This window comes from Bos mutus, chromosome 15, assembly GCF_027580195.1.
Source record: "Bos mutus isolate GX-2022 chromosome 15, NWIPB_WYAK_1.1, whole genome shotgun sequence".
NCBI classification, from domain to species: Eukaryota; Metazoa; Chordata; class Mammalia; order Artiodactyla; family Bovidae; genus Bos; species Bos mutus.
This window is the reverse complement of record NC_091631.1, coordinates 33,240,476-33,255,073: the sequence shown is the minus strand read 5'-3', so window position 1 is coordinate 33,255,073 and position 14,598 is coordinate 33,240,476. Positions and strand designations below refer to the sequence as shown.

Sequence of the window (14,598 nt, the reverse complement as noted above, 5' to 3'; positions counted from 1 at the left end):
TGAACTGAATACATTAATATATATTTCTTATAAATCACAATATTGCAGAAGACAATGTAATTCTTCCTATTTTACAGATGAGACTGAGACTCATTGAGATAAGTTGCACAAAATCACACAACTTTTAAAAGGCAGGACCACTGGTACCCAGATCTTCAAGGTTTGAAGGAAGGCAAAACAGCTTAATGGAAGGAAACAAAGCTTTAGAGGCAGAAACCTGAGCTCAGTTCCTGTCTCCCTTCTAGCTGCAGGGCCTCACGCAACTCCCTTAAGCTTTCTCAGCTTCACTTTCCTCTTCTGTCAAATGAAGAGAAATGTTCTGGAGAAGAGTTTTGAGAATGAGATGAATTAGTATATATAAACTCCTGTCACACAGAATCAAGAAGCATTGGATTTCACCCCTACCCACTCCATCACTCCACCTTCTAGGCCCAGGCTCAGTCATCTTCCCATGACATCATGCTGTTCCCTGCCCAGGATGGGAAATCAGGCAGGAACATAAATAACTATGCTAGAAGAGAGAAAGCAGTAAGTACTCTATGAGCAGACAAGCTTTGTGAGGATGACCAAGCAGGACTTCACGGAGACAGTGATATTAAAATCTAGACCTGAAATGTTCTGTCAGATCTCCAGAGATGGAAAATAGATGGAAGGACCCCAAATTCCACATCAGGTAACTAGATCGGGCACAGGGTGACGGATGTGTTAAGTATTCTGTAGAAGAAAAGACTGTGCAGTGTGGGAAATGGCATTATTCAGGCTGTGCCTATGTGCTAGGTTCTAGGGTAGCCCTGGACCACCATACTTGAGCTCATATTCCAGGCTGAGAGGCTTGGAGTATGAGCTCTCCGTGACCTCATGAGCTATGAGTACCAGCCCTCCCTTGCTGAGCTCCCCACCACCATCTGACGGACATTAGGAACCCGGGCCCAAGCCGGAAGGACTGACAGTGGGGGAGCCTCTTCAAGGCTGTATCTCCTTCAGAAAGGATGGTGGGAATGAAGATCAGAGAGTGCCGTGAAGGCTGTGGGCAAACCTACTCCCACCCCCTGGAAAAGCTGGCATGAGTGAGCAAAGCTCAATATCTTGCTTTCCACAACTCCGACCAGCTGGGATTCTATTTTTAACCAGTACTGTCTTAGTTGACAGCTTGGAACGCCTTCTCCCTCCTTTTCTTCCTTCCTCCTGCCTCTTGCAGCCGAGAGCCCTGCAGAAAGGATGGATAGGAGCAGCTCAGAACTGGTAAACAGACCACTCTCCTTTCTCACTGCCCTTTACTCCATCCAGTGTTTGTTCAATGTTGTTAGTGGGTGGATTTTAGAGGCATTATTGGCTGTGAAGCTAATGGAGCTTACATCTCAGGGATCCTCACTTGCAGGGATCTCTTCCAAGGCCCTGGACAGTGTCCTAGCAATTTTGTAGCTGTAATTTTGCATTTTTTTTCTTAAAAAAGGGACGCCCAATTTTATAAGCTCAAGGCCCACAAAGTTTGGGTCTGACACCAGAGGGTATGGCTTCTCTTCCACCTCCAGCTCAGTGTCTACTTCAATAAGATTATTCCTGTCTTGCTTTAATTTCTTGTATGACCTTGAGCTGCTTTCTTTCTTGTACTGGGCCTCAGTTTCTCCACCTGTTACAAGATGAAGTGTCAAGGAGCCCTCTCCTAGCATACCACACCTCTGTCTATTTCTGTGCGTTCCCTCGGTGAGATCATCTGTTCTTCCTGGTTTGTCACTGTATGTGTGCAGGGGTGATTTGCTATCTCTGCCTCTCTCTGGGGCTGGATCAGTCTTATGGTCAACAGGGAGACTGATTTCCAGGACTTTCATTTAGGTTCAGCACCCCCCTACCTCCTTTCCCACTGCACCTCTCCTTGTTGCTGGCCAGTAAAAGGTGCTTCCACAGGTAACAGTGCATTAAAAGGCCCGACTCTAATTCTGTATATCTGTTATGTTCTGGCCCCATATTATTACAAATACACAGTGAATAAACTGAGTCTTAACATACAGTGCTTCCTTTTTTCATTAAAATTTTAATAAGCATCTATTAATATAGTACCCTAACAAGGGGACCACTTTAGGACAGTGTGCTTAGGAATGATGATGTGCCATGCGTATTCCACCCCTAACCTTATTCTCAGCTTTGTGACTCTGGTGTGAGGTGGGTCCAGGTTGACCACTCAGAGAGAATTCACACAGCCTCATCTAGACTCAGACCATGGGGTTTTTGGCAGGTGGTCATGCACAGGAGTGAGCAGCAGGGGGAGGGACCTGACAGAGAGGACTCCCAAATCCCATGCCCCCTCACATGCCCCAGAAAAGTCCAAAAAGGAAATTGAGGGGGAAACCAAGTCATTTATCATTTCTTGAAAAAGTCCGGTGAAGGGATTATTTAACTGGAAAGGAATGAAGGGACTTCTTAGTGCAAAACAGCTCGTTGGTCCGGGGAGTGTGAGATTAGGCAGGTTGGTGTTTGCAGCACTGATGGGGAAGGGCACTGTGAGGTCAAACTATGGGCACAGCGGAGCATCTCAGGAGTCATTCCTGTGCCAGGCTCCAGAGCCCTGAAAGATTCAATGCCCCTGCTATACGTGTGAGAGGCAGGTCAGCCCCTGTCGGTTTCCACAGTGTGGAGACAGTCCACGGCTAGGGACGCTGGGTCTGTCCAAGGTCAGTGCCATGGCTCTGTGTGCCAGGCTCAGTCCCTCATTGAGTGCCTCCTTTTCTGTGTGAGGGTCTGGTTTGTTTCCTTAGTGTCAGGTAAGCCACCCTTTCCTGGCCATTGGGGTTAGTCAGTCTCTCGTGTCAGCTGGTCTGCGTCTCTTGTGTGTTTGGACGGGGCTGAGCTGGTAGGAATCCGTCTGTCCTGCCTCAGCCCCGCTCCCGCTCCACCCCTCAGCCAGGCCCCAGCGTGCTGATGGTGGTATAGCTCAGCCTGGACAGTGAGGCGATGGAGGGGGTGGGAGGGTCCTCGTCCGGCAGAGGTCTGGGGCGAGCCCTTGGAGGCCGAGGACAGCAGCGGGTGCAGGTGTCAAGGCAGGCCTGGCGAAAGCGACGGTGCATGAAGCAGTAGACCAGGGGGTTGACACAGGCAGAGGCGTAGCTTAGCAAGTGGATGAAGGAGATGGGCGCACCCGAAAGTGCACGATGTGCGCCTGGGCCGTCGAAGGCGCGCCACGTGTTGGCGCTATACACCGGCAACCAACACAGGAAAAAAAGCACAACGATCACCAGTAACATCCGCACCACGCGCTTCTTAGCCAGCAGCTTGGCCTGGGCAGGCCGGGTGCCGGATCCTGGGCCAGGCGTGGGCGCGGTCAGCGCAGACATCTCCAATGCAGGCCGGGAGCGCGGAAGCTGTACATAACAGCCGTCGCCGTCCTCACCCGCCAGCCGGGTCTCAGACCGGCAACGTCCGTTCGCCTGGGCAGGACCTGAGCACAGACAGTGGGCGGTCAGATTTGGAGGCTGAATCCTTCAAAGCCCGCACATTTCCGCCCCACCCACTTTATGTCCCGCCCCTTCCCAAAGTCCCGCCCTCTCCTGGATTTCACACACCTTGTCCTGTGCCACCGGGCAGCCCTCCCTGACTTCCGACCCGGCTCTGGCTCTCGCTGTCACTGTCACCGTCAAAGCGAAGCCCTAAGTAGAGCTCACGGGAGATAAGCCCGTAGGCCACCGCCATAACCACCCCAGGCACGAAAAACAAGAGCAGGAGCAGCAGTACCGACCTGGAGACAGAGCGCAGACCAGTCAGTGCGGATCCCTGTCCAGCTATAATCACTGATGGAGGAAGACTGAACTGGTGTATCTAGGGCTGGTGACCACGTCCTAGAGGTAGAGGTAGGATTCGGGGTACAGCTGGTAAGGGCTAGAGAACTGGGGAGGAGCCCCGAATGGGGATCCCAGGGTGGTGGGTCGTGATAATTGTTGGAGCAAGATTCTGGGTAATGCTTCTGACTGATGGAAATAAGAGAAGGGAATTCTCAGGAATGGGTAATAGGCACCCTCACCAGGTTTGGCGAACCCGCGCACTGGGCCACCGGTGCATGCATTGCAAGACACGAGGCCCCGCTGGCTGCACGGCAGTGTACACTGGGTAGGGCACCATGAGCAGTCCCGACAGCATCCACGTGGCTACGATCACACGAGCCGCGTGGGAGCGCGTCTGCCACACGCGTGCCTGCAGTGGTCGGCAGATGGCGCTGTACCGCTCGAGGGCGATGGCCACGAGGCTTAGCGTGGACACGCTCACAGACACCCCTAGGAAGGAAGAGGAAAGGGTTACCTAGGAAACTTGCGCTACACATTCCCCAGTGTGACTTCCACACTCCAGACGAAGACAAACCCCTACATTCGGCAAGGACTTTAGGGGAGGAGAGGGCTAAGGGAGGCAGGGCGATTGTTCACCTACCCATGAAGTAGGAAACCGCCTTGCAGACGACTGTGCCGAAGATAAACGTGCCCATGAGATTGGGTAGGAGGGTGAAGGGCATGCAAGCCACAGCCAGCAGAAGGTCGCTGACTGCCAGTGAGAGCAGGAAGGCATTGGTGACAGTCCTCAGACGGCGGCTCAGCCCCAGGACCACGATGATGAGCACGTTTCCTCCAACACTCATCAGAAAGATCACAGCATACAGGGTGACCCTAATGGCCAGCTCCAATTCTGGGTAGGAAAGAGGTGAGGTGGCAGCAGGGGGTCTGGCCCCCACTCAGCTGGGCTGTCCAGTCTCACTTATTCCCAACTCTTCAAGCCCTACTACCCAGCCAGATCCCCTGATTCCCAAATCCTCCCCCTTCCCCACTGGCCCAGGACCCACTCAGTAAATGGTGAACTTGAATTTGTTACCCTTTTAACCTCTAGAAGCCTAGTTGAAGTGGCCTAACTCTACCCTTCCTTAAGAAACCCTATCTGTTCTCAAGCTTTGCTCCAAATCCTTCTTTCTCTTTGCAGCCAAACTTCTTGAAGAGATTATTTGCATCTTTTCATCCACTCCTCAATCTATTACAGTCCAGTGACCTCTTCCCCATTACTGTTCATAAGTGTTCATTACACTTCTTTTCATGGTTACTAAGCTTTAACTACCAAATCCAAAGGTCCCTTCTCAGCCTATTCTACTTAATGACCTCCTGGTATCATTCAACCCTGCTGACTGCTATCTTTTGAGACACAGGTCTGATCGTGTCTTTAATGTCTTAAAAAACAACAATAATCACTAAACAGACAAGCCAAAAGACCCTTTACCTACTCTCAACTGTCTTCAGCTTGTCATCAAGATTCTCCCAGAACTGGCCTTTTCTTCCTCTCACCTCATTCCTGCAATGCACTCATTTAAGCCACCAGATGACTCAGTTTCTGGGAGGCATCAGGTGCACTCATGACTCTCCTTTGCTCACGTTGGTTTCTCAGCCTAAACTGCTCTTTCACTGCTCCCCCACCACTGTTCATACCCTCCTCCCCCCATTGAAAGTGAAAGTGAAGTAGCTCAGTCGTGTCTGACTCTTTAGGACCCCACAGACTGTAGCCTACCAGGCTCCTCCGTCCATGGGATTTTCCAGGCAAGAATACTGGAGTGGGTTGCCATTTTCCTTCTCCAGGGGATCTTCCCCACCCAGGGATTGAAACCAGGTCTCCCGCATTGTAGGCAGATGCTTTACTGTCTGAGCCACCAGGGAAGGACTCTCAATATTAAATTTGTTTTCTGTTATCTGGTGAACTACTTAACCATTGTCATTCAAGACTAGGACTGACTGCTCCCTCCTCTATAAGGCCTCTCTGGAAACCTTATTTGGAGCTAATCTCCCCTTCCTCTGACCCATGCATGTTCCCTACACACCTGTTAGAACGGCCTTTACTTTCTGCCTTGTATTTTAATTATCTAGAAACATTCTCTCTCACTCCACAAGCATTTGCAGAGGATTATCTTTATACTAGGCACTGGGGACAAAGATGAACATGACAAATGCCCCGAGAGCTGTCATCTGAGAGCTCACATTCTAGAAGTCTAGAGGGAAACTCAGACATATAAATAGATATCTGTCACACAGTGTGGTAAGAAGTGAGGTTGAAGAATAACAGAATGCTCTGGGAGCTCACAGGAAGGACACGTAGCACTGCTGGGCTAGACAAAGGGCTGACCCCGTTCACTTGTGTCATTGCCTGTTGGGGGGAAGGATTCATCACTGGGCTGCCATATCACAACCAAGACAAAACTGATTTGAATTAAACTGGACCCAGTCACCCCTGCCCATGGCCTCAGTGTGAGGGAAACTGGAGGTTGGAAGGAAAGAGGGCAGGGACAGAGCCTACCAGGTTGGGGAGATGGAAGGGCCCAGAGCTGCATCATTCTCCATAGCCCCATACATTGGCTGACTTTTGCCTTAACTCCCAAATTAAACTGTTTTTCCCCCCATATCAATAGTTACATACTTACCCAGAAGTTGTTGTAGACTTCAAGGAAGTACTATTTACAAGAAATCTCCTAACTGAAATGCCTGCAATGCAGGAGACACAGGAGATGTGGGTTCGATTCCTGGGTTGGGAAGATCCCCTGGAGAAGGAAATGGCAACCCACTCCAGTATTCCTGACAGAAAAATCCCATTGTCAGAGGAACCTGGCAGGCTACAGTCCATTGGGGTCGCAAAAAGTCAGACATGACTGAGCAACTAAGCAGTACAGTACCCTCCTGAATCCGGGAATGACATTACTTTCTCAGAGCACACAGCAAGTGAGGAGCCGAATCAGAACAGAATCTTGTCTCTACATTTCCAAAATGCTTTGTCTCCTGCTGCTCCCTCACTTCTCTGTCATTCATCACGCTGCCACTACCAGACTCTACCCTGGCATTTCTTACCGTATTATGATGTTCATGTTCTGTCTCTGCCACTAGACTATGAGCTCTTGAGGGCAGGGGCAATGCCCACCTTGTTCTTCAGCATGTCCCTAGCATTTGGCATAATGCTTCCTGCACAGGAGGTGTTAACACCTGCTTGCTAATGAATCTTAACTGGATCTCTGTCACTGTCCACATACACGCATCTGCTCTGCTTCTCCTCATCCCTCCTTCATCTCTGTGCTTCTAAAGCTCCAGCATGCACTCTCCTTGCTGCCTCACTGCCTCTGTTTCTTTGGAGACCCATGTTGGAGAATCTTTTGGGTGGTACAGGGGAAGGGGTCAATAACAGGCTGTGATTTGGGATGTGTTACTTTTACTATTATACACAAACTATCTATGTCTCATTTAGAAGCTGGGATCCCTCTCTGCAGGGGAGGCTTATGGAAGGTGTGCGTGTGTATGTGTGTGTATAGGGGGAAATAAAGAACATTTGGGAGGGGGGATCTCTGTCAGAGAGGTCCTTGGACCCAAGAAAATAGAACAGGTGGTCTATCTTGCATTTTTGTGTGTGTCTCCTTTCAGTTCACTGCCCCTCTATGCCCTTCTCCTCTCCTCCCATCCCTTATCTCTCTAGTTCTGTCATCTCTCTCACATCCTCCTCTGTTCTCTGGATGTTTCTCTTCAACTAGATTTTTCTTTTTTTTGGCTGCACTATGGCGCCCTGGCAGTGACAGCACTGAGTCCTAACCATTGGACCACCAGGAGTTCCCTTTCTACTAGTTCTTGATTCAGTAACCACACCTAAAGTTTGGATGACACTATAAATTGTGAAAAGCTCATTTCTCATTCATTCATCTGGGGTACAGCCATCAGTGCCTTGACAGTCTACCTGTGGGTGTCATTCTGCTGGGGATGAGTATGTGCTAAATCACTCAGTCATGTCGGACTCTTTGTGACCCTATGGACTGTAGCCTGCCAGGCTCCTCTGTCCATGGGATTCTCCAGGCAAGAATACTGGAGTGGGCTGCCACACCCTCATCCAGAGGATCTTCCTGACCCAGGGATTGAACCTGTCTCCTACGTCTTCTACATTGGCAGGTGGGTTCTTTACCACTGTGCCACGCCAGCAGATCAGAAATCAGACCAGGGGACTCAGAAGACTGAAACAGTTCAGTTCTGCTTCTGGTGTCTAGAGCATCTGCATTTGTTCTGTCCAGATGAGGGCATACAAGTGTGGGTACAAAAATCCAGATGAGTCACATAAAACAAGAACAGGCTTTTCTAAGAAATGATTCCACAGAACAGTGAAGCTGCTGATGCCTCAGATCCTGCCGTTCACTGGTGTCTTGGATTTGGTTACCCATCACACAGACATCAAAGTAGTACCCATGCTTCTGTGGTGAGCATGGGTATTATCCAGCTGATTGTGAATGAGAGCAGAGTAAGCCTTGGGAATACTTGAGTATTAGAGATGATATCTGGGTGGGTGAGATTGACACATATTTCTGTGGGCAATATCTGGAGAAGGGTAACAGCTATGTGTCTATAGGTAATATCTGATTGAGTGTGGGTTACCTTTAAGTTTAGATAATATCTAAATAAGTGTTGTAACATTTGAATGAGCCAGGGTCTACAGATAACATCTCATTTTGTAGGTAACATCTACAGGAAGCATGGGTTACATTCAGAGGTCTGTATGTGAATGAGGGAAATATCCAGCTGATGGTGGTCCTAGATGACTGAGCAGAAGTAATATGAAATTGTATGTGGGCAATATTTAAGTGAGTGTAAATATGAGATGTTAACAGATTAGGATGTTAACCTGATTGAGTAAAATAACAGCGTCTGAGTGACCACAGGTAGTATTTGAGTCTTTGCAGGTATTATCTGAATATGTAAGAGTTATATCTATGACTTTATAGGTAATACCTGGAGATGGGTTCCTTAAGTAAGCATGAGTAATATTTGATTATATGTGGATAATAAAAAGTGAAAGCGTGTGTGTTTGATGGATGAGTAACATCGAAATGACAGTGGGTAATATTAAAGTAAGTGTGGGTGGCGTCTGTTTTTCTGTGGGTAGCTTCTTTTTTTCCCCATTTTATTTATTTTGTAAATTGCAGTATAATTGCTTTACAATGTTGTGTTAGTTTCTGCTGTACAACAACATGAATTAGCTGTGTGTATATGCACGTCCTCTCCCCCTGGAGCCTCCCTCCCACCCTCCTCCTTCCACCTCTCTAGGTCATCACAGAGCTGAACTCCCCATGCTATACCGTAGCTTCCCACTAGCTATCTGTTTTACAAGTGGTAATGCATATCTATCAATGCTATTCTCGCAATTTGTCCCACCCTCTCCCTCACGTTCTGTGTCCACAAGTCCTTTCTGTGTGTAGTTTCTGAGTGAACATCGGAAACATTTAAGTGTATGTGGATTATATCAGAATAATGTGGGTAACAGCCACGTTTCTACTGGTAGCACTGGGTGAGCCTGGGTGAGATGTGTCTGTAGGGGTTATAGCTGAGTGAGTGTGGCTGACAGTCTCTGCCGGGTGTGTGTAGGCAGCAGCATCTAGATGACTTGGGCTCTGAATCACTGCACATTCTGCTTGCTCAAGGTCCCTTACTCTATCAACTAGCCCCTCTTCTGCACTTCAACCTTCCTCTCTCTTGGCCCATTCCCCATCAACATTTAAAAAATGGTTTTTTCTCTGCAATACATACACATTCAAAAGACAAACTATATGTGCAGGTGCATGTACACACACACACACACTTCCCCAACCTCATGTTATTTCTAGAACTATCCTGTTTTTTCTTTGTCTCTCTATCTTCAAAACATATGGAAGTTTTTATCTGCGTGCCTTGGTTCACTTCTCATAACCCCTTCTCCATGGCCCAAACTTCAACTGACCGTAGTCAGTAATAATACCCTAACCCTAACCCCACAGCTCCTCCTAGGATGTCCTTTCCATTGAATCCGAAGGATGTTATTCTGACCTTATCTGACTTATACTGGCAGCATGTGATACCTTGTTTGAAATTTTCCTTTTTTTTTTTTTCTTCCTTGCCTTCTTGTCTCTCTAATGGTTTCATCTAGATCTCCTTCATGGACTCCTCTTCTTCTGCTTGGCTTTTAAAAATTGGTCTTCCTCAAGGTCCTATCCCAGGACCTCTTTTTTTTTTTTTAATCTGACACAATCTTTGTATGATTTAATCTAGTTTCATGGCTTTCATTACCTCCTCTAGACAAACAAAAACCTTTCAAGTCTGCATTTCCAGCTTGTATCTCCCAGATCCTTGGATTTAATAGCTTACTGGGCAACTCCACCTGGATATTTCACTGGCATTTAAACTCAGTGGGTTCCAAATTGAATGGATAATGTCCTCCTTCAAATCTATTTCTGCTTCCTTATTATCCTCCATATACAGCACAACAACCATCTAGTTGTCTAAGTCAGAAACCTAGATGTCATCCCTTGACCTCTTCTTCCCTCTCCATTTCTAATAAATCATCAAGTTCTGTGGATTACACTTCCTGAAGTGTTTCTCCAATCCATCCAGTTCTCTCCATCTCCACTGCCAGTAGCTTAGCCTAAGCCAGTACCATCTTTCACCAGGGCCAATGTAACATAATAGCCTTCAAAGGGATGCCCCTCTGCCCATCTCTTGTCCTCCAATCCACCCTCTTTACTACAGAACTAATCCTGGCAGCACTACTTCACCTTTCAGCAGTTTCCATTGACCTCGGGATAAAATCTATACTCCTTAGACAGTTCCATACATTTTTCTGGAATCTCTCTAGGCTGGTCTTCATCCTGAGTGTTCATCATTCCTCTCTTATGGTACAAGTTCCAGGCGCTCAGAAACTGTGATACACTGAACGAAAGTGCCATGGATTTAAACTCCGGGCTGTTTATACATACTGTTCCTCTGCTTAAGATGCTTTTTGCCTTTTCTGCCCCTTCATTTGGCTGACTTTCCCTCAGCTTTTTTCTTTTTAAAATTTTCATTGGAGGATAATTGCTTCACAGTATTGTGCTGTTTTCTGCTATACATCACCACAAATCAGCCACATGTATACAATATGTCCCCTCCTTCTTGAACTTCCCTCCCATCTCCCACTGCCTCCCACTCTAGGTTGTCACAGAGTACTTCTCTCAGCATTTTAACTTTTATTTCAGTTTACCCTTTACCTCCTCAGCAGGCCAAATTTGATTCCCAAGGCTAAGCTAGGCTAGAGGTGCTCCTCTTCTGAGTTCCCACATCCCTCTCAAGTCACGGCCCTCTTTGTCTGGCAATTCCCTGCTTACTTGTCTGTCTCTGCGGCTGAACTGTGGGCTCCTTGAAATAAGAACGGTGTCAGTTTTGTTTTACTCCTGTCCCTAGTGCCTAGCACAATCTCTGATTCAATAAGTATTTGTTGAGTGAAAGTATCCAAGTGCAAGAATGAGAGAGTATATAACAATGAGCTGAGAAAGTATTTGATATTTTATGGAGGTAAATAAATCCTTCAATTACAATTTATTCCCACTTTCCCTTCTAGAGCATGGAATAATTTCCTTCTGTTTAATGCTGTTCCCTCTCCTGGAATCCCACTTATTACTTTTCTGCCTCCTGAACTCCAACTTCAAGATTCCCTCTGTGAAGTTTTCAGATCCCATCTCCTTTGGGTGCCCACAATTTTGTCCCTCTTATGGGAATTCTAAATGCTGACTGTGGTTTCTCAAATTGGTTTTTGTCTCTTTCCTGCATTGAAGATGAGAGTCCAGACTGGCTCTAGTTTAGTCCTGTGTGCCTGGCACCTAGCCTAGGGACTATAGTAGCAGCTGTCTAGTAACCACTTAAGGAAAGAAAAGGTATGGGAAGGGGAAAATATGACTGGAGGTGGGTCATCAAGAAAATGTAGATGTTGAGTGACGGGAGGAGTGAAAGTCATTTCCAGGACTGGGTGAGTGAGAGCGGCCTGAGGATGGGAGGGAAAGGTGGCACAAGGGGATGGGATGATGAATGGGGCAGCCAGGCTCTAGAAGGGTGAAACCTAAGGAAAGGCAGGTTGGAGAGGGGGCTTGGAAGGGACCTAGAGACATTACTTGGAGACACCAAAAGAGAGAGGGTATAGAGCCTTGAGAAGAACTCCAGCTTGGGAGGCAAGGAGATTTGAGGAAGAGGGCAATGGAGAGCAGATCCCAATCCAATGTCCAGCCTAATTCAGGTTAGGAGATCTCTTGGGGAAGGCAAAGGGTTGGGGTGGGCAACACAGGAGACTGTAATTGTTTGTAATTGACTGTAACTTCCCATTCCCATTGTAACTGCCTCTGCCCGCAGCCAGTCCCCTTCATCCCCCCAATCTTGCCTTTCTTCCTTCCTTTCCTTTCCCAGTGAGGCTCCCTGAACTGACTGCAAAAGGAAAGGAGAGACTTGGAAGGGATTGGCCAGAGGAGGTCCTTGCTTTCCCACTGTCTCTGTCTAGCAGTGGGCTGTGTCTTGGTGAAGGTGATGCGTTTTGGGGGTGACCAAGAGCTCTGGGGGTGGCGAGGGGGCTAGGGTGTGAAGGGACTCTGACCAGGTAGTGTGAAGCTGGGATGGAGTTTTATGAGCTGTGGAGGACAGATGTGTCAGGGGAGCTGTCTGGGGACGGAGGGAGTACTATGAAGGGATAGTGCGGGCTATCCCTTTGAGGAGGCTATGGGGGCCTCTGTGAGTGTTGTGGGGTGCAGTGAGAAGGAGCTCGCGGAGGGGGCTTAGGGAGGCACCCACCTCGTGTCCCGGCTCCGCGGATGCGTGGGGGCTCACAGCTGAGGTTGCCGGTGCCGCTGCCGTTGAGGAGGGGGCCCCCCGAGCGGCACAGGGAAGCCCCCGGCCCGGGTCCGGATCCCAGCACGCTCCGGTTTGGCTTTAGCAGCTCCATTGCCACGGCTCAGCCGCCGCCTCCCAGTGCTCGCCCGGGCGAGCTCCCGCTGCGGCTCCACCTGCTCCCGCCGCGATTCCGGCTGAGGCTCGCGCCCCGCCTGGTTCCCGCCCCCAGCCTTGGCCCCTGTCCCTCCGCTCCTCCTCTGCGCGCCCCGCCTCTGCTCGCCTCCCTCCCAAGCTCGGGACCGCCTCTGTCCAGCCAGGTGACTCTCCGCCCCCCTCTCCAGCTCCTGACTTACCCGCGCCCCTCCGCCCCTCGCCCGGGGGCTGTCTTGCTTCCCGCCCGGGGGGCTGTCCGCACTCCACCCCCTAGATTTCTCCCTTCTTCTCTTAGAGATTTCCTTCCCGTCCACTCCCCTTCACCAGCGTCCCGGTTCCGGGGAATTCTCGGGAGCGTGTGTATCTGTGTGTGTTGGCGAGGTTTGGGGAGAGGTTAGTAGTGGATGGAGAGGTAGCGGGGAGAAGGGAGGCTGGGTAAGAAGGCAGCGTTAAGAGGGACAGGGTAAGGCGCGGCTGCCGCAGGGTTTAGCATCTTTTCCTGGTGGGTCGGGGAACCAGGAGGTGGCCACCGAGACGCTGGGATCACCGGCTGCAGCGCAGACACCTTAGCCGGCGGGAAGCGCCACGGTACCCAACTATGCCGCAGTGGCCGCAGTGACCGTGACACCATCGCTGGTGGTTCCCTGCAGCTCTTTGCCTCGGGGCAGGGGTAGCCCCTGCATCTGTTCCCCGCACCCTCACCTCCTACATCAGGCCCAACACCCAGGCTTCCACGCAAAGCGCCCAAGGAACCCTCCCCAGCGGGCAAAGATGTGGAATGGGGCAGCATTCCCGCCCCGCTGGGGAAAAGGGCTGCCTGGAGGAAGAATGATTTGGGGATCGAGGGGCGGCCGGGGTAGCGGCGAGAACTCCCCGGGATAAACAGGAGTGAGGTGGGGTGAAGGTGGGGTATGGTTCGCCTCCCAGCCCAGCGCAGGCTTAACCCGGGAGGAGGCGGCTGACTTTCTCTGTGGTCTCCAGGCAGCGCCCACCCTCACCCGACGCACTGAAGCTCCCTGTTTGTTCTCAGCGCAGGTGTAGCAGCCGGTGTAGGGAGTCAGGTTCCCACGGTGGGGCGGGGGGTTGAGGGGGTTGGGGACTGGAAGGGGAGCACTGGGGTGCACCAGGAACACAGCTGAATGGGGCATGCGCAGGACTGCGGTCGGTTCAGCTACTTGGGTAGGACTTGCCTCCACTAATGTTTTCCCCCTGCTCGATGTCATTCTTCTTCATTCCAAAGAAACTTCAACTAACGGGGAATTTCATTCTCTGGCCTGACAGCAGTAGCTGTCAGAGGTGGGAGTTATCAAAGAGAACATTAGACTGGGGCGAGGTCTGAGTTTATGGGGAATTCAGAGACTTATCCAGTCAGTCTTTGGAAGAGGACCTGATCCAGCTAGTACTGAGTTTATAGAGGCTAAAGATATTGAAAGAGGATTTAAGCCTGAGGTCAGTGGGAATGTCGTCAACCCAACCCCCCTTCTCCTGGCACTGCCTGCCTTCCCCACCATAGCAGCCCGATTTGCTGTTTGTTCAGCTCCAGCACAGGTGAGGGCTCAGATAACCTGCTGAACTTTTCCCATATTGGATGAAGGTAGGGTGTGGGGGCAGGGAAGCAAAGGTAATGTAGGTGGGAGGGGAGTGGAAATAGAAATAGACTGGCATTCACTTACTCAGCAATGTGCCAGGTATAGGGCTGTACACTAGCTGTCCAATACAGTCTGTGCCAATTTCCCAAGCTAGTAGGGGAAAATGATAGGTAAACCTATGATGACAACATATGGTCATAAGTGCACCCATCAAGATGCAC

The 14,598-nt window shown here is 49.7% G+C and overlaps 1 protein-coding gene across 1 annotated transcript; it reads right to left on the bottom strand.

The window, feature by feature from the left end:
• Positions 1-2,066: 2,066 nt before the first annotated feature.
• On the bottom strand, positions 2,067-12,795 carry CCKBR (cholecystokinin B receptor). The gene is made up of 5 exons (XM_005907124.2): positions 12,597-12,795; positions 4,414-4,665; positions 4,013-4,262; positions 3,558-3,730; positions 2,067-3,433 (listed from the first exon to the last, which is right to left on the bottom strand). The coding sequence occupies exons 1-5, from the start codon at positions 12,745-12,747 to the stop codon at positions 2,895-2,897; spliced, it is 1,365 nt and encodes a 454-aa protein (XP_005907186.2). The 5' UTR covers positions 12,748-12,795; the 3' UTR covers positions 2,067-2,894.
• Positions 12,796-14,598: the final 1,803 nt, after the last annotated feature.

Coding starts and splice junctions, on each gene's coding strand:
- CCKBR (XM_005907124.2), bottom strand. CDS start 12,747: ATGGAGCTGCTAAAGCCAAACCGGAGCGTGCTGGGATCCGGACCCGGG. Junction 3,731..4,012: donor GCGCGGGTTCGCCAAACCTG/GTGAGGGTGCCT, acceptor CTCTGTCTCCAG/GTCGGTACTGCTGCTCCTGC. Junction 3,434..3,557: donor GCCCGGTGGCACAGGACAAG/GTGTGTGAAATC, acceptor GTCTGTGCTCAG/GTCCTGCCCAGGCGAACGGA.